Consider the following 22,030-nt stretch of genomic DNA (forward strand, 5'->3'; position numbering starts at 1 on the left):
GGAGATGGCCAGAAGACCTCCCCGAAACAATCGCAACCCGCGATACGCAAACGTTAACAACCGCAACAACAATGATGAAGATCCGAATGCTGACGGCAATCCACCTCCCAGAGTGGGCCTGAGCCAAGTAGATTTAATGGCTATAGCCACCATAGTGGCAACAACTATCCAGGGTTTGGAAAACCCCAGTGGTAACGGTAATCAGCAGCCACAACCACCACCGGCACAGAATGGGATCAAGTATCATTATGAGTCCCTTCGTAAGAACCGTTGCCCAGTGTTCAAGGGAGACGCCGACCCTGAGAGTAGCCAGAGTTGGTTGAAAAGCGTGGAAACTCAACTACGACTGCTAGAGATACCTGAGGCACTTAAAGTAGAGGTGATAGTGCCATTCCTGGAGGATAAGGCAAGCAAGTGGTGGGAAACCGTCTCACCTACCCCGACAGCCGCCGGAGCAATCACTTGGCAACAATTCAGAGATGTCTTTCTCAAACAGTATTTCCCAGCAGAAGTCAGACTTCAGAAACTGAGCGAGTTTGAGAACTTCTCGCAAACTCTAGACATGTCAGTGGTAGATTAAACCTCCCAATTCAATGACCTTGGAACTTATGCCCCGACAATCATGGCAGATGAAGTTCTAAAGATGCACAGATACAAGAAGGGTTTGATCAGCCGTATCCAGTCATCCTTAGCAGTTTACCAACCTACAAGCTTTGCTGATTTAATGGGAGCAGCGATAAGAGCTGAGACGGATATCAAGCGTCGGGAGAACGAGAACAAGAATAAGCGACCTCTTACTGGACAGTAATCTCAGGGGAAGCCACCATTCAAGAGACCGAATCAGTCCAGTGGATCCTTCAAAGGTGCTTCGTCCCACCCAACTTACCAAGAACCAAAGATGTGCCCCAAATGTAATAATCGTCATTCTGGAGAATGCCACCGACAGACGGGAGCATGTTTCAATTGTGGGAAATTAGTGCATCGAATTGCTAATTGCCCCGAGCCATTGAAGAGAAGTACCAAGCCTAATGCTGATGCTAACCCCAACAAGCCAAGGGAGAATAAGCCCAACGCTCGTGTGTTTGCAATAACCCAAGAAGAAGCAGATGATGCAAACGATGTCGTGGCAGGTACCATTTTTGTCAATGAAATTCCAGCTTATGTGTTATTTGATAGTGGTGCTACTCATTCATTTATATCTAAGAGGTTCACTAAGAAATTAGGGCTTACGCCTGAATTACTAGTTGAACCATTTAGAGTAGCGACTCCTACTAGTAAGACAGTCGAACACACAGAATGCACCGAAAGTGTAAAATCTGTATCAATGAGCACATATTCCAAGCAGAATTGATACAACTGAACATGGTGGAGTTCGATATCATCTTAGGAATGGATTGGTTAGCAAGAAACAATGCGATGGTAGATTGCAAGGGAAAGAGTGTTAGGCTCCGAAAACCCCGAACCAAAAAGAGGTCGTGTATCATGGCAAATCCAAGGAACGGAAGTCACTTCTTTCCGCATCCCAAGCATGGAAAGCCATGAAATCTGGAGCACATATCTATCTAGCAACGGTTAACGTAGTAAAGGAAGATATTGAACTTAAACCGGGGGACATCCCTATCGTGCGAGATTTCCCAGACGTCTTTCCAGAGGAACTACCAGGGACAGTCCCGGATCGAGAAATTGGGTTCGAAATCAATTTAGTGCCCGAAGCGGCACCCATCTCCAAGGCACCGTACAGAATGGCACCAGCTGAACTTAAGGAGCTAAAGGAGCAACTTCAAGAATTGCTAGACAAAAAGCAGATTCGACCAAGTGCGTCTCCATGGGGAGCTCCAGTACTTTTTGTCAAGAAGAAAGACGGGAGCAGGAGACTGTGCATTGACTATAGGGAATTGAATAAGATCAATATCAAGAACAAGTACCCTCTTCCGAGAATAGATGACCTGTTTGATCAGCTTAAGGGAGCCACAGTATTTTCCAAATTGGATTTGAGAACGAGCTACCACCAATTGAAGGTCAGGGCTGAAGACATCCCAAAGACGGCCTTTCGGACAAGGTATGGACACTACGAATTCACAGTGATGCCTTTTGGTCTGACAAACGCACCAGCAGCCTTTATGGACCTAATGAACAGAGTATTCAAGCCGTTCCTGGATCGGTTCATAGTGGTATTCATTGATGACATCCTTGTCTACTCTCCTAGCAAAGAAGATCACGAAGAGCATCTCCGCCTCACTCTACAAACTTTAAGGGAGAAAGAACTCTATGCCAAGTTCAAGAAATGCGAATTCTGGCTAAACAGTGTGTCCTTTTTAGGGCATGTGATATCGGAAGTAGGAGTATCAGTGGATCCAAAGAAAGTGGAGTCAATTCAAGATTGGCCGAAACCGAGAAACGCCACAGACATTAGAAGCTTTCTTGGATTGGCAGGCTATTACAGGAAATTCGTTGAAGGATTCTCTTCCATAGCCGTACCATTAACAAGGCTTACTCAAAAGAATTCTAAATTCATTTGGGATGACAACTGCGAGAAAAGTTTTCAGACATTGAAAGAAAAGCTCGCGTCTACATCAGTGTTAGTCTTGCCCATTGAAGATAAGGATTTCACCATCTACAGTGACGCATCGAAGGAAGGGTTGGGATGTGTACTCATGCAAGAAGGAAGAGTGATTGCCTATGCATCAAGGCAGTTGAAGCCGCACGAACGAAATTATCCCACCCACGACCTCGAACTGGCAGCAGTCGTCTTTGCTTTGAAGGTATGGAGACATTATCTCTATGGCTCCAAGTGCGAAATCTTCACGGACCACCAGAGCCTCAAATACTTGTTCACCCAAAAGGAATTAAATATGAGGCAAAGACGATGGATTGAGCTGTGAAGGATTACGACTTGACTATAAGCTACCATCCAGGTAAGGCAAACAAAGTAGCTGATGCTTTGAGTCGGAGGAATATGAGTAAGGTTGCCTTAGCTGCACTCTCCGCTCAACCATGTCTGTGAGAAATCGTCAAGTTGAACCAGGATCGAGACCCAGTTCTAGTAAAACTTAAGGAACAAGCTATGGAAGCAAAGTCTCAAGATACTCAGATCGACGACAAAAGAGTCCTTTGGATGAAAGGACGATTGTGCGTACCAGACATAGATAACCTTCGACAAGAAGTAATGTCAGAAGCACATAAGTCGAAATTTTCAGTCCATCCTGGCAGTACAAAGATGTACACAGACCTAAAGAAGAATTTCTGGTGGAGTGGAATGAAAAAGGATGTTGCGATATTTGTTTCCAAATGTCTTGTGTGCCAACAGGTCAAAGCAGAGCACCAAAGACCGGGAGGACTTCTTCAACGTCTAGAAATTCCAGAATGGAAATGGGAACATATCTCCATGGACTTTGTGGTTGGGTTACCAAAGTCTAGAGAAAGCCATGATGGCATCTGGGTAATCGTAGATAGACTCACAAAATCTGCGCATTTCTTACCAGTCCGCATGAACTATAATTTGGACAAGCTAGCCACATTGTACATGAATAACATCGTACGATTACATGGGGTTCCAGCCAGCATCTTGTCAGACAGAGACCCGAGGTTTGTATCTCTTTTTTGGAAGAGTTTTCAACAAGCCATGGGAACTAAGGTCACCCTTAGTACGGCCAACCACCCTCAGACCGATGGTCAAACAGAGAGGACAATTCAAACTTTAGAAGATATGCTGAGAGCATGTGCCCTAGACTTTAGCGGTAATTGGAGTGAACATTTACCTTTGATTGAGTTTGCTTACAATAACAGTTTTCACAGCAGCATCGGAATGGCGTCGTATGAAGCTCTGTATGGGCGAAAATGTCGGTCACCACTGGATTGGGATGAAGTAGGAGAAAAGGCCATCACTGGACCCGAATTGATCCAAGAAAAAGTGGATAAAATCGCTATAATCAAGGAGAGACTTAAAGTGGCACAAGACCGACAGAAAAGTTGGGCTGATTTGAAAAGAAGACCAGTGGAATTCATAGCGGGAGATAAAGCATACTTGAAAGTATCACCAATGAAAGGTGTGGTTCGATTCAACAAACCCGGGAAACTGAACCCTAGATATGTTGGACCTTTTGAAATTCTAGGGAAAGTGGGACACTTGCATACAGATTGGCACTCCCACCGAGTATGTCTAGAATCCATAATGTTTTCCAAGTGTCACAACTAAGAAGATATGTTTCGGATCCAAGCCACATCCTCGAAGCTGAACCACTCTTAATCGAGGGAGACTTGAATGAAGGCCTTACTTATAAGGAAGTCCCGATCAGAATTGTGGATGCCAAAGACCAAGTGCTAAGACGACGAACGATTCCATACGTCAAAGTACAATGGTCCAATCACACCGAAAGAGAAGCCACTTGGGAACTCGAAGAGAAAATGAGAAACCATTACCCTTACCTTTTCGAAGGACAAGATAATCCAAGTTTCGAGGACGAAACTTACATTAAGGAGGGGAGAATGTGAAGACCATGCACTATGGAAGTGCACCAATTGTGGAGGAACTCATACAGCCAAAATACTCCATTTCAGCATAAATCTCGAGTGAGCACCTTGAACCAAAAAGTGGCCACATTCATCCGGGAGAGGTTAGTGCAATCACCCATTGATTAAGCCATCAGCGTCATTCGTGGAGCCATCAACGCAGCGTCATTCGTGGAGCGACTTCAGAGCTTACCTTGTAGAAGATTATTCGTGCCTTTAAAAAGGAAGGCTCCTCATTCGAAAATTGCACATCCAAATTCTCGAAATCCTCTCTAGCAGCACCGTATTCTCGAATCTCTTCGCCCTCTAGTAACAAAGCTCTGCCGCAATCTCACCGTTCACGTTTACGTTTCCTTGAGCAGTCAGAATACTGTAAGTGGGTTTTTGCTACTATTTCAATTGACATAATATATTTCGAAAATAGCTATGACTTTGAAAATTATATCGGCATGATATATTCGTTCTGCTTCGTATGTAACCCTTTTGGAATTTTCGTTTATTGAAAGCATGTTGAGTATTTGTAAAGCACTGTAATGATTCGAATTAGAAATGGTAAAGGAAATTCCGAACTTTGAAATCTTTGTTTAGACCCTGATGCGGTGGGTTATAATAACCGTTCCTTTGACCTCGCCCCTTAGAGGAGTAACATATAGTGGACTGATCAGTTAAAAACCATAGAAAATGAGATGATTTCAGTGTTGTATCCGTTTTTTTTTGTATCTGATTCGACATGCTAAATATTGAAATTGTGATAATTCGTTTATATGTATAACCTCGATATTTTTCATGCACGATTGGTCCCATTTACTGAGTATTTTCCCCAAAATACTCACCTATTACTTTCCCACCCAGATAAGAATGAGAATCAAATTGAGGATGAGGAGCAAGAATACTTTTGGGGATGGTGAAGAAGCAGTCTAATTCTGTAACGCCCCAGATTCGACGACTGTCCTCAATGTATCAAGACGGGTCTTTCCAGCGTGCTTATGTCCTCACTCACACGCACCCTGGGAAACTTCCCAGGAGGTCACCCATCCCAAAATTGCACCAAGTCAAGCACGCTTAACTTTGGAGTTCTTATGTGATGAGCTACCGAAAAGAAGATGCACCTTCGTGATATGAGTAGTACCAATCAAATCTTTTAAGCCCTCTTCAACTGTTCAGTCAATTACATTGCCCAGTCTCAGAATCCCTCTCATTCCCGTGTGGGTCGGTTCATTCATGTTTCCTTCACCTAGAAGCCTGCCAGGAGCCGCTCATTGTCCGTGCAACTGATGGCACCGGCGTTCACCCCCCGCCCTCTTCGGCCCCGGGCCTCACATGCCCACCAGTTTCCGCTTGGTTCGTCCCCGAACCACACCGTACTAAGAGAGGTCGGCTCTGATACCACTTGTAACGCCCCAGATTCGACGACTGTCCTCACTGTATCAAGACGGGTCTTTCCAGCGTGCTTATGTCCTCACTCACACGCACCCTGGGAAACTTCCCAGGAGGTCACCCATCCCAAAATTGCACCAAGTCTAGCACGCTTAACTTTGGAGTTCTTATGTGATGAGTTACCGAAAAGAAGATGCACCTTCGTGATATGAGTAGTACCAATCAAATCTTTTAAGCCCTCTTCAACTGTTCAGTAAATTACATTGCATAGTCTCAGAATCCCTCTCATTCCCGTGTGGGTCGGTTCATTCATGTTCCCTTCACCTAGAAGCCTGCCAGGAGCCGCTCATTTTCCGTGCAACTGATGGCACCGGCGTTCACCCCCCGCCCTCTTCGGCCCCGGGCCTCACAAATTCGTGACCGATTAATTATTCAGTCTTATGATTTCAGTATTACGTATTTACGCTTCCGCATGTTTCTATTTCTTTCTGAGTTGTAAAGACGTTGAAATTTTGGGAAATTTATGATAATAAACAGGTTTGGTATATGCTGTACTACGAGGCTAGTTGTTTTGCAATTATGTGATTGCAAGATAATGCCGGTGTCGACTAACCCCGGTCTCGGGGCGTGACATTTAAGTGGTATCAGAGCCGCCAGGTTCATAATCCGGTTGGGAAGAAAATTGTTCAGAAAAACTTTCGATGGAATTTTAAAAATCGGCCAATGCTATCCCCTCCAAAACGGCCCAACGATCAAGACTCCCCACCCTAATTGGGAGCTACAGCGCAAAATCGCGAAATTCCTTCGTTTAGGCCTCCGAAACCTCGATTTTGCCGTTTTAGGAAAGTTTCGTAACTCCTATAACTTTTCGTAGGAAACTCCGAATTCGATTCCGTCAACTGTTCTGGAATCCTCTCGACATATGCTTCGAATCCATATGTCTATCTCGAAACTTTCCATTTTTGGAAATTTTCGAAAGGTTTTATTTATTTTCCTTTATTTGACTCTATATGACTCTGATATTTTATTCTGTCCTATTTTTGATATTCTGAGCATTTCTTTTTTCCAGGAAATGGCTCGCATACGTTTAACTGCCCGTAAGAGTGTAGCTTCGATTACTCATAGAGAGACGTTTCAGCTAGACAGTCCCCGACCTCGCACGCGCGCTCAGTCTCTTATACGTTTAGATGATTTGGCTCTAGCACGCCACGATAGGAAGGTTAGGAGGCTGAGAGCTAGCAATCTGGAGAGGAGGAAGCAACTGGAGGATCTGACTACCAAGCTATTGGCAGCAGAAAAGAGGATCGATCAGGTATATGAGATGTTCCAACTCGTTAATGAAGATAACGGCGAACTACGAGAGTCATTACAACTGACGAGGGGCCAAACTAAACAAGCTATGGATGAATTGGACCGACGTACCGTAGAATTGGCTGAAGCTCGTCACGCACGGGTAAGAGATAAGGAGAGAATGGAAGAGTCCTGGAAGGTGGTCATGCAATTGTCAGAAAATAACCAAAGGCTATCAAAGGAGATAGACGAAAGGAAGGCAAGGGAGAAGGCACTCATCCAGAAGGATCAAGCAAACTACGCGCGTGCAAAGAATGAGTTGGACAACGCGATAGGGAAGATTCTGACTCATAGGGAACAGATTGCTGAATTAGAATCGGAGAATCAAGGCCTGCAGGTGCAGCTGGCAGAGTTTTTAGACCCGGATGTGACGGAGGAAGATCCCGAGGAGGAAGAAGCCCCACCTGACGTAGCCGTGGGGAATGGAGAGATAGCAGATTAGAATATTTTAGTGAACCATTTTTAATTTATTTCCGTTTTTGCTATTTTCCATTACAGTAAATTCTCATTCAGTTGTTTATGTTTATTTGAGAAATCAATAAAAGTTGTTATTTCGATTACTTGTTGGCGTCAATTTATTTTCGCACAAATTATTCAATGAATTCTATCAGTTTGTGCAACAAATATCTTTGAAACTTGTACGCTTGTAGGAGATGGCCGGAAGACCTCCCCGAAACAATCGCAACCCGCGATACGCAAACGTTAACAACCGCAACAACAATGATGAAGATCCAAATGCTGACGGCAATCCACCACCCAGAGTGGGCCTGAGCCAAGTAGATTTAATGGCTATAGCCACCATAGTGGCAACAACTATCCAGGGTTTGGGAAACCCCAATGGTAACGGTAATCAGCAGCCACAACCACCACCGGCACAGAATGAGATCAAGTATCATTATGAGTCCCTTCGTAAGAACCGTTGCCCAGTGTTCAAGGGAGACGCCGACCTTGAGAGTAGCCAGACAATGTTAATTTCCATAAATGTATTAGCAATGGGAAAACGAGGAAACATGGAAGATGAATATGAAACCAATAGATTAACATACAAGAATCACGGAGCAATCCTTTGAGGGTCGCGAGGGAAAAGTGACGTCTTTTGGATGTTGTTAAGTGCACAGAACAACATCACCACACGCTCCAAACCGACTCCAAATCCACCATGAGGAGGTGCTCCATAACTACGATGAATATGACATGATGAAAACCATCTCAATTTTTGAAAATAAAAATAAATTAAGACTCGTCTAGAGAGGTGATCCAGTAGGAGAGAAGCAGGGGCTATTCGCCCCCTAATATAAAAACATTTCAAATTCTATATATGCTTTTTATAAAATAGTAAACTTTGCCCCCCTGAGAAAGTCCTACCCCGCACACAGCCAATATGACTTGGACTCGATCATTAGCCATTAGCTTATTCCATTCATAGCATATAACTTCAGTTTTTTTAAGTTCCTGAAGGAGTCGATGTATGTTGATATCGTCTTGACATCAATTCCACATGCTTGCGCGCGCGTTCAGACAAATACTCGGGCACATGGACACGCTGAGCTCCTGATATTATTTCTTCGCCTGAGAGGGTAAAATGAGTGTGAGACATTGGAAAGAGACCACATCTCAACAACGAAGAACATAGACCATAGCATGGAGTATGAGCAGCTTCTCCCGAGAGGTTGGCGGGGTATTGTGCTTCTATCCACAAATTCAGCATTTATGGCAACTTCTTTTAAACAAAATATCATGGAAACAGTTGAGAGATACTGAAAATTTAATTTTGGAAGCAACTGACAAATTTATCAGCAGTATTTCAGCATTTCAATCGTTTAGCAGTTTTGATACGATTTCCCTTCACTAAAGTACTTGAAATGTAACTAGATTTACCTCGAATGAGTAAATATTACTCGGATTATCATAACATGGCATCGTATAGAATGGTCGAACAGCCAGAGGATAACGATGAAGCATGTAGAACTCAGTGCCATACCTACAGTCAGAAGGGTAAACAAAAGTGAAACGAGGAAGAAATGGTCAAAGAATATAAGAGGAACATGCGAGATGAAATGAAAACAAAATGGTTTCACAGCCTGCGATGATTATAGTATCTGTAGAATTTTCCACTTTCGTGAATCTTTATCTATCAGCAGCACGTTCTGTATGGTCAGATCAGAACGAAGAAGTAAAATGAAGAGAAAAAACAAGCAAAAACCAGCATAATTCTCCAGAACAAGCTGGCCAAGTTTTCTCTCTGATTCTGTGTTAAGATCACCAAGAGGATCAATTTCGACTCCAGCCTCTTGCATAAGCGAAAACACGTGAAAATTATAAGAACCTGCTTCCTAATTAATTCAAAATCTGTAAAATGTGAGGCAAAGATTCAAAGCCTCAAAGGCAGTAGCCAGCATAGAACATGAAGGGAAATATAATTTCCACAGTAAATTGATTTCCCTAATATTATCTTTTCCTTGTAGATTTGATTGAGAATAATATTTAATTATGGTTTTGCCTTTCTAGATAGTTAAGATTTTATTGTGATATAATATCTTCCTTGAATTTAATTTCATATTGATAATATTATGTGGAATATTGGGTTTTACCTTTCTAGATATTATTTTTATGATAAAGATTTTCTAGATATTATATTTATGATAAAGATCTTGGAGATATGATATCAATGTTAAAAAGGAGTTTATTTCTTATCAAACTCTCACTTTCCTTGTGAAATAGGTTTCCTTTGTGAAGATAAAGTCTATGTCTATATATAAGAGATCAAGGACATTGATGCGGCTGCTATCTCTTCTCAATCAATATACACGCACTGTGCACGTCATGGTTCTCATAGAAAAACATCCTACAAAGGCGTTGCTGTTTTGAAGAGGAGTCGTCCGTTTTGTTTTTCACACTTCGCTTGGAGGTTTTCATGAATGCATAACTGATGCACTTTTGCACGTTCAGAATTTCAGAGAAAATCCTATTCAAGAGACGTGCTGTGTTTTGAAGAGTGTTGATCCCGTGTTGCTCTGAATGTTGCCAACATCTACAGACAACATCCGTAACGATGTTGACTGAAGATTACATCTAATTGATCGTGTTTTCCGGGATCAAGTTTTGCTTTCTTATTTACGTTTTAATATTGTTGGTAGTTTTTAGAAAGCTTTATTTTCTCAAAGTGTTGAGGAAATTGATTTTTGGTACAATCACTAGTGATAGGTTTTTGTGTAAACATTGTGGTTTTCTAGTGATTAATTTTTGCCATAAGGCACTGCACAAGTATAAATACTTGTGCATATTTAATCTTGTCTATCGATTTATTTCAAGTGAATTTGTGTTATAAAAGTTAATTTTTCCGCTGCATGTAGATGTTGTCCGAGATGTTGTAACATCTGGCACAACATCCAATTCTGATAAAACACAAATCTACTATTTTTACATCATATTCTGCTATTCTCATTATTTTTAGCGTCTGTCATACAAAATAAATCCTAACAAGTGGTATCAGAGCCAACTCTTGATATACTAAGTGCTGATTCTGGTTTTTATTTTGTTTTGACAGAAATATTTAATGGACACATCACTTGCAAACAGAGCACTTCGACCACCAGCTCCTAAACCTCCTGTCCAACAACAGTTTCGACCAAAGAATGAAGAAAAACGCTGGTTGCAAGTGAATCCTTTAGGTGTTGCCCTAGGTATTGCCACACCTGGCCGCAACATCTGCAAAAATTCAGTATGTTTGAACTCCACAACTTCTGGAAATTTGAGTGGAGATGATGGATCAGAGGCTGATTATGAAGAACTCACTCTTGAGAGTGTGCAAAAGCTATATGAAGAGCTGTTTGAAGATTGGACCAAGAGAAACAAGTTGAACTCAAGTCTCATGAAGGAGAACGTTGAACTAAAAGTCGTAGTTGCCAAACTTGAAGTACTTTTGAGCAAAAAGGATTTGGAACTTGGTAAGACCAAAGAAGAGCTTCAAAAGGCAACAGAAACTTTGTCCAAATTTAACTCAAGCTCATCCAAGCTTGAATCCATACTTTTGATGGGAGGAGATGACAAGAAAGGCTTAGGGTTCAAAGACAGTGTGTTTGAGATAGGTGAATCCTCCAAGTCTACTGTTTTCGTGAAGGGAAAAGCTGATACCTCTCCACAACCACAATACAATTCACCAATCGAAAGCTTTTCATCAAAAAGAGAAACTGCTGCACCAATTTCTAAGAAACGAAAACGCAGGTACGTATGTCATTACTGCTTTAAACATGGACATATCAGGCCCTATTGCTTTAAACTCCGGGATGACTGCTTGAATCGAAAGTCGAGCCAGATGTTGCCCCGAATGTTGTCCAACACTTTCCGCAACACCTCCTACCATCGACCTACAGTAAGACAAATTTGGGTCCCAAAGGTAAAAACTCACTGTAAAGTTGTCTATACTTCGTTGAAAACTAATACTGCAGGTCATTGGTACTTTGATAGTGGAAGCTCACGCCACATGACGGGATCACGAGAATATCTCACCGATTATGTTGAGCAAAAATGTGGTAGAGTGACCTATGGAGGGGGAGCTAAAGGAAAGATTGTGGGAAAGGGAACTTTGAATGTGGAAGGACTACCAAAGCTCCACAATGTGCTTCATGTTGAAGGACTAAATTCGAATTTGATAAGCATAAGCCAATTGTGTGATGATAATTTGCTTGTTAAGTTTGATAGACATACTTGTGAAGTTTTTGATGAAACTAATATGTGCATTATGATAGGTACAAGGTCTTCGGATAATTTCTACCAAATAGGTGAAGATCTTTCATGCAAACATGTGCAAATCACCGAACTCGACCTATGGCATCAAAAACTTGGACATGCTAGTTTCAAAACCCTGAAGAATTTGAGTAAGTACGATGCTGTACGAGGTATGCCTAACCTATCATCTAGTACACCATATGTTTGTGGAGACTGTCAAAAGGGTAAGCAAACTCGCGTGTCACATCACATGTTGCCCCACTTTGAGACAACATGTTGCCTCGAATTGCTACACATGAATCTTATGGGTCCTGTGGAAGTGGAAAGTTTTGGAGGTAAGAAGTATTCATTTGTTTGTGTTGATGATTTCTCACAGTTTTCATGGATAAGTTTCATTAGGGAGAAATCAGACACTTTCAATGTATTTAAAAAATTGGTCACAAGGATTACAAACTTTCATAATTTGAAGGTGACAAGGCTAAGGACCGACCATGGTAAGGAATTTGAAAACTCCTCATTCTCATCTTTTTGTGACAAGAAAGGTATTTCACATGAATTTTATGCTCCAAAGAAACCACACCAAAATAGGATAGCCGAATGTAAGAATAGAACACTTCAAGAAATGGCAAGGGTGATGTTGACTTCAAAGTGTATTTCAAAGCATTTTTGGGCAGAAGCCCTTAACACCGCTTGCCACATTTCAAATAGGGTGTATTTGAGAAGTGGTTCGACTATAACATCGTATGAGATAATTATGGGAAAGAAGCCTAACCTGAAATATTTTCATGTTTTTGGTTGTGTGTGCTATGTTTTGAATGACAAGAATAAACTTGCAAAATTTGATTCAAAGAGTGATAAGTGTTTGTTTTTGGGATATGCAACTAATAGTCGAGCTTACCGCATGTTTAATTTACGAACTAGGACTATTATGGAATCCATTAATGTTGTTTTTGATGACTGTGCAGATTTGAAAAAGAAAACAGCTGAAGATAATGTGGAAGACCTACTGGAAATTCCAATCATACTGAAAAATGCAGATGTTGCCCCAGATGTTGCAACATCTGACACAACACTTGACACTGAAGTCACTGAAGCTGAGGACAGAACGAATAACGATGATGGACAGAATATTCCAAGTAAAATTCAGAAAAATCATCCATCATCTCAAATAATTGGAAGTATGCATGAAGGTGTCCAAACTCGAAAGAAAGAAAAAGTGGATTATCGAAAAATGGCTGGACTTATTTGCATGAGCTCCTTATACTCACAGATTGAGTGAATATCTACTGGTAATTGGCTTCAAACGAGGTGAGGTAGACAAAACTCTTTTTATTCAAAAATCTAAAGGTGAGATTCTTATTTGTCAAGTCTATGTTGATGATATAATCTTTGGTTCCTCATCTCAAAAGCATGCTGATAATTTTGTTTCTTTCTGTGTCACTTTCAACTGCTGAATCCAAATATGTGGCAGCAGGAAGTGGTTGCACTCATCTTTTGTTGATGAATCAAATGATTGAATACTATGGACTTTCAAGTGAAACTTTAGTTGTATACTGTGATAATTCTAGTGCAATAAACATTTCAAAAACCCAGTACAACACTCTCGAACCAAACACATTGACCTTCTTCATCACTTTATTCGAGATCTAGTAGAGAAAGGATTGATTCGGATGGAATTTGTTGATACAAATAACCAATTGACCGATATATTCACAAAAGCATTAGACTTTGAGAGGTTCTCCAACCTTAGGAAATCTTTCAGCATGTGTTCTGCCTGATCATTCATAGATGTTGTCTCAGATGTTACAACATCTCGGACAACACCCAACATGCATGTGCATTTCTAGGACTTAGACATACTGCATTTGCATTCATACTGTTATATGATGTGTTATCACAATGTTGCATAAATCTTCTGGTGCACTTACAATTTCTTGTTCTATCTAAACTTAGCACACTTGAAGATGCTTAACAATCTGATTAAATCACAAAATAGTTGAAGGATGATCATGTACTCCATGACATTGTCCCATACGAAAAGTGACTTGAAAAGATTGAGTAAAAAGAAAAATCAATTATGCATATGCTCTGTATCAGAAGAAAAGATGGGAAAAAGCTACCTAAAAGAGTCCAATGAAGACTGTGCTTTTAGTGTGGGAGCTACCTCTTCTGAATTTAATACAAAGGGCAAAAATAGAAGAAAATGGAAAAAGCTACCTAGAGGAGTCCTAAAGAAGACCGTTCTTCTAGTGTGGGAGCTACCACTTCTATGATCAGAAAGTTGACAAGTCTTTAAGTGTGAAGAAAAAAAAAATCAAAATTGTTTTTCTGGAATTGTGCGTGTTGTCAGAAGATGTTGCCAACATTTGTGCCAACATTTCTTTTCTGAACATATCTCATATTTGTTTTCATGTTTCTATTTCTGTTACATTCTGTCTTAGGCATAAATAGGTCATGCATAAACATGTCATTGTGAATATTGTTGTGTCATGAGGACATGGGTATTTCGACAAAGAAGGTTCGATGAAAATCCAGATTTTACGAAAAATTGAATATCTGTGATCTTTGATGTTTCAGTGGTGTTAATTCGATGTGGGTTTCAATTCTGGAATTTTTTTTGAAATGATTTTTGGCGCAATTATCTCAGTAACTTTGGATAGTGATTACAGGCTAAAGCTGATCTTGTCTCCTATGAGAACTTAGTTTCTGACTATCATCTGGATATAGAGGTAGATGTCCATTCTAGACAAAAAGGGGGAGAAGATGTGACTCAAACTCAAGGGACTGTGAATTGAAAGGACTCAGGGGACTGTGAATTGAAAGGATCAAATGATACCATCTATCTGATGCCTTTGCTTGATTTCATTTTTAATGTTCTACTCTGTTAAGGTTCTGCTTCCCTGATTTTTACTGTTTTAATGAACTGTTAATGATTTTCGCAGGTGTTATCTCAGGTGTTGCCAACACAACGAACAACATCCGTACTAACTTGATTTTATTCAGGGGGAGAAAAATTCTCATATTAAGGGGGAGTTCACTGAAGATTAACTGAAAAATTGAGTTTGATTTGATTTTGTCTAGAAAGGCAAAAAGGGGGAGATTGAAGGGAAATATAATTTCCATAGTAAATTGATTTCCCTAATATTATCTTTTCCTTGTAGATTTGATTGAGAATAATATTTAATTATGGTTTTGCCTTTCTAGATAGTTAAGATTTTATTGTGATATAATATCTTCCTTGAATTTAATTTCATATTGATAATATTATGTGGAATATTGGGTTTTACCTTTCTAGATATTATTTTTATGATAAAGATTTTCTAGATATTATATTTATGATAAAGATCTTGGAGATATGGTATCAATGTTTAAAAGGAGTTTATTTCTTATCAAACTCTCACTTTCCTTGTGAAATAGGTTTCCTTTGTGAAGATAAAGTCTATGTCTATATATAAGAGATCAAGGACATTGATGCGGCTGCTCTCTCTTCTCAATCAATATACACGCACTGTGCACGTCATGGTTCTCATAGAAAAACATCCTACAAAGGCGTTGCTGTTTTGAAGAGGAGTCGTACGTTTTGTTTTTCACACTTCGCTTGGAGGTTTTCATGAATGCATAACTGATGTACTTTTGCACGTTCAGAATTTCAGAGAAAATCCTATTCAAGAGACGTGCTGTGTTTTGAAGAGTGTTGATCCCGCGTTGCTCTGAATGTTGCCAACATCTACAGACAACATCCGTAACGATGTTGACTGAAGATTACATCTAATTGATCGTGTTTTCCGGGATCAAGTTTTGCTTTCTTATTTACGTTTTAATATTGTTGGTAGTTTTTAGAAAGCTTTATTTTCTCAAAGTGTTGAGGAAATTGATTTTTGGTACAATCACTAGTGATAGGTTTTTGTGTAAACATTGTGGTTTTCTAGTGATTAATTTTTGCCATAAGGCACCGCACAAGTATTTATACTTGTGCATATTTAATCTTGTCTATCGATTTATTTCAAGTGAATTTGTGTTATAAAAGTTAATTTTTCCGCTGCATGTAGATGTTGTCCGAGATGTTGTAACATCTGGCACAACATCCAATTCTGATAAAACACAAATCTACTATTTTTACATCATATTCTGCTATTCTCATTATTTTTAGCGTCTGTCATACAAAATAAATCCTACAGAACAGAAACCAGAAGAACAAGACACTAGTAAACAGTACATTTACGCAAGTACGTGTTGGTACAATCAACATAAATGGTAGTCCAAAATTATGAATACAATGCACAACCTTTACAATCAGTGAAAAAGATATCAAAACCCATGTGAGTTGTGACCAAACATAAGCTCTTGCACAATATAGTTATTTTGCCATGAATATAGAAATAATGGCAACGATTTGCTCGCAACAAAATTCAACAGTTATTCCAGCATCAAATTTAAGATTTGGAATCATCAAGTGATGGTAAAATTTCAAGATTTGAACCATAAGATTGCAATCCATATTAGGTATTCAAGAAACTAAAACACAGAAAACTATTTTCTCGAAAAATCATTTGACTCGATGTTTTCCTACTACCAGACACAAGTTACCTTTCATTAATAATGAATCCACAAATGTGGGCACAATCTCTTTGGAACAAGATAAATGTCGGTTTCTCCTCTTACCTTCAGCATTTGGACCCCCTCTTCAAAGGTGAGACATAAAGTATTTCGCAAGTACTGCATGTTCAATAAATTTAACAATAAGTATTAACACAAAACTTGGAAAATATGCTTGTCAGAAGAGAAATATATGTCTAAATCATTGTTTGGGTGTAACAACTATTTTATTCCTCTAAAATTATTGTGCACTATGTCATAACATGATAAAATTGTTGGGATCAAACAATATTACAACAGCATGTAATTAACACAGTCATTGTTGGGATCAAACAACATTACAACAGTGTATAATCAATAAAGTGTACCTTCAGCTTCTCAAAAGGGTATTGTTTATTAATGGCTTCGAGCTCTTTTGAACAATGCTCGTTCAAACAATCAAACATCGCCACAAATAAACGATCAACAATATCCATTACCTGCAGAAATAAACTCAGGCCATCATCCACAAAGTCACATTCAAAAAGTTCTAACACTCTATAATACACTACAATAGAATACAATACATACTTCTGAATAGTGCTCCTTAATCTCCATTTCAACATCAAGACCTGTAAATTCACACAAATGTCTGTGTGTAAAAGAGTCCTCTGCTCTGAATACTGGACCGATCTCAAATACTCTGCCAAAATCACCACAAATGGACATTTGTTTATGAAGCTGGGGTGATTGTGCCAGACATGCAGGTGTTCCTTTGTAATTCAATCTAAAAACAGCCGAACCACCTTCACTAGAACCTGCAATCAACTTAGGCGTGTGGATCCCAACAAAACCTTCAGATAATAGGAACTGTCTAAATATCTGCACAAACCCATGGACAACATTATTAGCCAGTTAGCAATAGGATTGTAGTGTTCAATTTAGCAATCATGCATCAAATGTCGACAAAAACATAAATGATGAGGAAAAATGTTAGAAAAAAAAGGCTTCCCCGAGATTAAAATGACCATCTAGACATACCACTACACACTTATATAATAGATCATACAAAAAGGAAAAACTACAAAAACAGATAATCTCAATATACACAACTGGAACAAATTGGACCAGCTCACTGAAACAGAATAGGTGCAACCTTCCAAACGGAAAACCAATCAAAAGGCATACAATTTCCAAATCTGGACTTAAAGTACCAAATAGCTTTTTTTTCTAAGGACCTAGCAACAAAGTCCAGCAAAAAAAAAATTTCTAAAATCAGGGGGAAGAAACGAGCACAAAATCAAATAGAACGAGACATACATTTTCAACTTGGCATTGGACACGGAAAATTCCTTGATTGGCCGGTGTGCGCATGTCAAGAACTCTGAAATTCAAATGAGTATCTTGATTAACTCGAACAAGCTGTTCACCTGCCTGCATTTAGAAAAGATACTCAGAATATTCATACAAAAAGGCAGCAAAATTTAAGTATCAATACGATCTTACATAAGTAAAATCAAGAACAGTAGCCAGAATACCTGCAATGCGTTTTCTATGTCAATCTCACTTCTTGCTGCTTCCTCAATATTAATAGGCAGTGTGGGTACCGCCTTGTTGACGCAATAAAGCTTCTTCACTTGAATTTCCACCTACAGAAGTCAAATAATTCAACAAAATTTAAATGAAAATAAAATAGATTATTATAAAGGGCAAATGAAAGAAAAATCCCTCTGTCACTCTTTTCTTTAGAATTCAGGCCTGTGAAATATAATTTGGGATTTACTACCTGACAATCACCACAATATAGTTTTTGTTGGGGAAATTACCCTGAAGCGATGCCTACCACGATGATAATAGTACTCAAACTTGCGGAATAAAATAATCAATAAGAACACAAAGATTTACGTGGTTCACCCAATATAGGCTACGTCCATGGAGCTGAAACTTTTATAACCGGAAGAAATATTACAACAAATGTATACACCAATACACTCAATATCTCACGATCTCAACCCGAGTATACCGAGAAAAATATTTTCTCTAACTCACACAAGAGAATTCCCGCACTCAAAAAAAAATACACTCTTTTTTTCTATGCACTCTCTTTTTATCAAAGCTAAAAAGCTTTTGATTTTGGGATACTAAAAGCAAACAAGGAAGGCTCAATTTATAACAAATCCCTTCCTTCAACTTTAAAAAACTTTCGATGTGGGATAAGAGATTCATATTATTTTATTTTATATTGTGGGCCCCACACCTCACCTAACAATTCTCCCACTTGAAGACTTGATTTCAATCATGTCTTTACACCATCAGTGCAGCAGCTCATACCTCCTTTGTTAGTCCAGGAGACCAACTGAAGTCAAACACAACTTCAGCTTTTCAATGATAACATCCTTCGTGAGCATTTCAGCTGGATTCTTGCTTTCAGCAATCTTTTCAAGCTTCAAGACTCAATTCACTCGATCTCTAAGGATCCTCATTCCAAGGATTTGTTTTGCAGCACCCAAATCCTTCAAAGCAAATTCCTTTGATAACTCTTTCTCGAGTTTATCAATCTCCTCCAGACAAGCTCATGCTATCAACATATCATCTACATATATCAGTAGTATGATATAATAACCATCAAGCTTCACATAACAACAGTGATCAGCCTGATACCTCAGAAAACCATCATTATTCATTACACCATCAAACTTCTTGTACCACTGTTTAGGAGCTTGTTTGAGACCACACAAGCTCTTCTGAAGTTTGCAAACCATTTTATCTTTCCCTTGTACTTCAAATCCCTGTGATTGATTCATTTCTTCATCTAGCTTACCATGAAGAAACGTCTTCTTTGCATCTAACTGCTCCAGATGTAAATCTTCTTTTACCATCAATTCAAGTACAGTCCTGATAGTAGTTAAATTTACCACCAGAGAGAAAATATCAGTGTAACCAATGACTTCCTTTTCACCTTTTACAACAAGTATTTATGTGTACCACTTGCTACCATCATGTTTTAACCGGTACTCCCACTTGCTATGTAAAACATTTTTACCTTCAGGAAGTTCTGATAACTCCCACATGTGATTGGATGACAGTGAATCCATCACATCTTCCATGGCAAACTCCCACTGTTTAAAGATCTCATAAACATCCGATTTATTTTTCGCAAAATAAACCCAAAATTTCCTGCTCGAATCGTCAACAGTAGTGCCATAATATCTTGAGTGATCTCCAAGGGATGTCACAGGAGATGGTCCACATACATCAGTATGTACCAGCTCCAAATCAGCCGATATCGGTTCTCTGACCTCTTTTGAAAAGCTCACTTTTTTCTGCTTTCCAACAAATACAGCTTCACACAGCTTGTGTTCAACGATCTTTAATTTCAGTAGCTTTCCGTTTGAAACAAGCATCTTCATTCCCTTCTCACTCGTATCCCCAAGCCTACAATGCCATAGACTTGAATTAGCTCCAGCATCCGCAGCCGCTAATTTATTCCTCAAACTGGAAGTCATGTAAAGTGTTCCAGTTTTCTTTCCTCGAGCAACAATCATGGCTCCCTTTTTCACTTTCCAGGAACCATCACCAAAGGTCACCTTATGACCTTCATCGTCAAGCTGTCTCACTGAAATCAGATTGTGTGTCAACTTTGGTACATGCCTTACTTTGTTGATTTTCCAGACAGATCCATTTGTCATCTTCATCCGGATATCACCCATACCAATTATTCCAAAGGTTTTCCATCAGCTAGGAAAACTTTTCCATAATCTCCCGCAATGTAATTATCGAATACATCACGATTACCAGTGGTATGAAACGAAGCTCCCGAGTCCATAACCCAAGAATCAACAGGGCTTTCCATGGATAATAGCAGAGCATCATTGTGGGGCCCTTAACTCCTAATCGTTATTACAATGCAATCTGATTAGGGTTTAATTAATCACAGCGGAAAACGGGTTTAAAATTTCTTTACAATGAGCCCAAAATATCTCTTCTGATATTTAAATACTAAAAATAGTATCTAAATTCAAATCATAAACACGCCCACACGTAATCAATCACATACAAACATCTCATATCCTCGGGACATGCCCCGGTATATAGATATATATACATATATATACTGGGAACAAGACATAAACATAAACCTCAGCCTAAGCTGTGGCTCCCACCAGAAGTACCCTCTCTGGTCTCCTGATATCCTGGAGTACCTGCCATTGTCCACACACAAAGACAACAACAGCCCCCCTTGGGGGTGAGCAAAGCTCCGTATGGAACAACCACAATATATACCACAAGTATCTAAACAATGATATATGGTATGCAATGCATGTATGTCGTGGAGGTATAGGGTCAAATGCCCATCCACTGAGCACATGTCAGAATCAATCGAATCGCTATCAAATCAAATCAATGCTCGAGCTGGCACACCGGCCGATATGGGAATACACATATGATAGCGTCGACGAAGCGTCATCAATCCCACATCTCATATCCAATCATATGGGGCCACAATTGTCTATGCTTTACGGGTCATATAATACCGGCATAGCGATTGTGTTCACAAACCCCGGAATCCAATCAAATCATATCAAGGTATCCAAGGATCTTAGCTCAACGTGCATGTCATGTATCGATGTATGCATAAAATGATGTGTGTTAACAAAACATTTATTTTATACATCGATACTCAAATCTCAATGTCATGTATGCCACATCAAATCATCAAGTAGGCACATAGACACGTATTCCAATCCAATCAATCCAATCCAATCATATATCATATAATACAGATACCTGTCGTATGTTACCCGGTCGCAACATACCTCAATTCTTCGTTCCAATTGATGTAGCCTGAAGATACTGATATAATACTTGATCTACATCAATAACATACTCCAAAATCATTAATATGAGTTTCAAATATCATTTGAAACTTCAAAAATTCATATCAAATCATAATCATATCATAATTCAATTCCGACTTCGATTACGAGTTTATTGTCGGATATTCTACTACATATCAGAAATTCAACTTCAAATACATGCTATTCCAGCACCTTGATATTTAAATCTGCTGAAACCAGAAGAAAATTTCCTCAGTCTGAAGCCCTCGACGCGACGATCACAAATATATAATTTGTCTCGCATTTAGACAACGTCTCGAAGTCAAATCGGAAGAAAGAATTTCGAAATCTCTCGTGCTTTCTCGAAGCTATGGTGAGAAATGAAGAAAGAAACGAAACAGAAGAATTTAAGCTTATCTCACCGCCTCTCGCGCTCGGGCGGTAGAATTCTCGCGCCCGAGCGCGAGACACTCTGCCCCCGAGTACAATTGCACCGCGCTCGGGCGGTAGGAAATTACCGCTCGGGCGCGGCATGTTCTGTCCGAGAACATGATTTACATCGCGCTCGGGCGGTAACAAACTACCGCTCGGGCGCGAAGTATTCTGCCCGAATACTCTCCAACTCAACCCTGGCGCTCGGGCGGTAATTTTCT

The 22,030-nt window shown here is 39.6% G+C and overlaps 2 protein-coding genes across 2 annotated transcripts; one reads left to right on the forward strand and one right to left on the reverse strand.

Annotated features, from left to right (window-relative positions):
• Positions 1-898: 898 nt before the first annotated feature.
• On the forward strand, positions 899-1,351 carry LOC140814304 (uncharacterized). The gene has a single exon (XM_073173246.1). The coding sequence runs from the start codon at positions 899-901 to the stop codon at positions 1,349-1,351; it is 453 nt and encodes a 150-aa protein (XP_073029347.1).
• A 6,851-nt stretch (positions 1,352-8,202) lies between these two features.
• Positions 8,203-18,239, reverse strand: LOC140815042 (aspartate--tRNA ligase 2, cytoplasmic-like). Its single transcript, XM_073174147.1, has 7 exons — positions 18,078-18,239; positions 17,860-17,973; positions 17,131-17,421; positions 16,929-17,039; positions 16,627-16,680; positions 9,448-9,569; positions 8,203-9,217 (listed from the first exon to the last, which is right to left on the reverse strand). Exons 2-7 carry the CDS (start codon positions 17,911-17,913, stop codon positions 9,085-9,087), a joined length of 765 nt encoding a protein of 254 aa, XP_073030248.1. The 5' UTR covers positions 17,914-17,973; positions 18,078-18,239; the 3' UTR covers positions 8,203-9,084.
• Positions 18,240-22,030: the final 3,791 nt, after the last annotated feature.

This window comes from Primulina eburnea, chromosome 15, assembly GCF_022965805.1.
Source record: "Primulina eburnea isolate SZY01 chromosome 15, ASM2296580v1, whole genome shotgun sequence".
Lineage (NCBI taxonomy): Eukaryota > Viridiplantae > Streptophyta > Magnoliopsida > Lamiales > Gesneriaceae > Primulina > Primulina eburnea.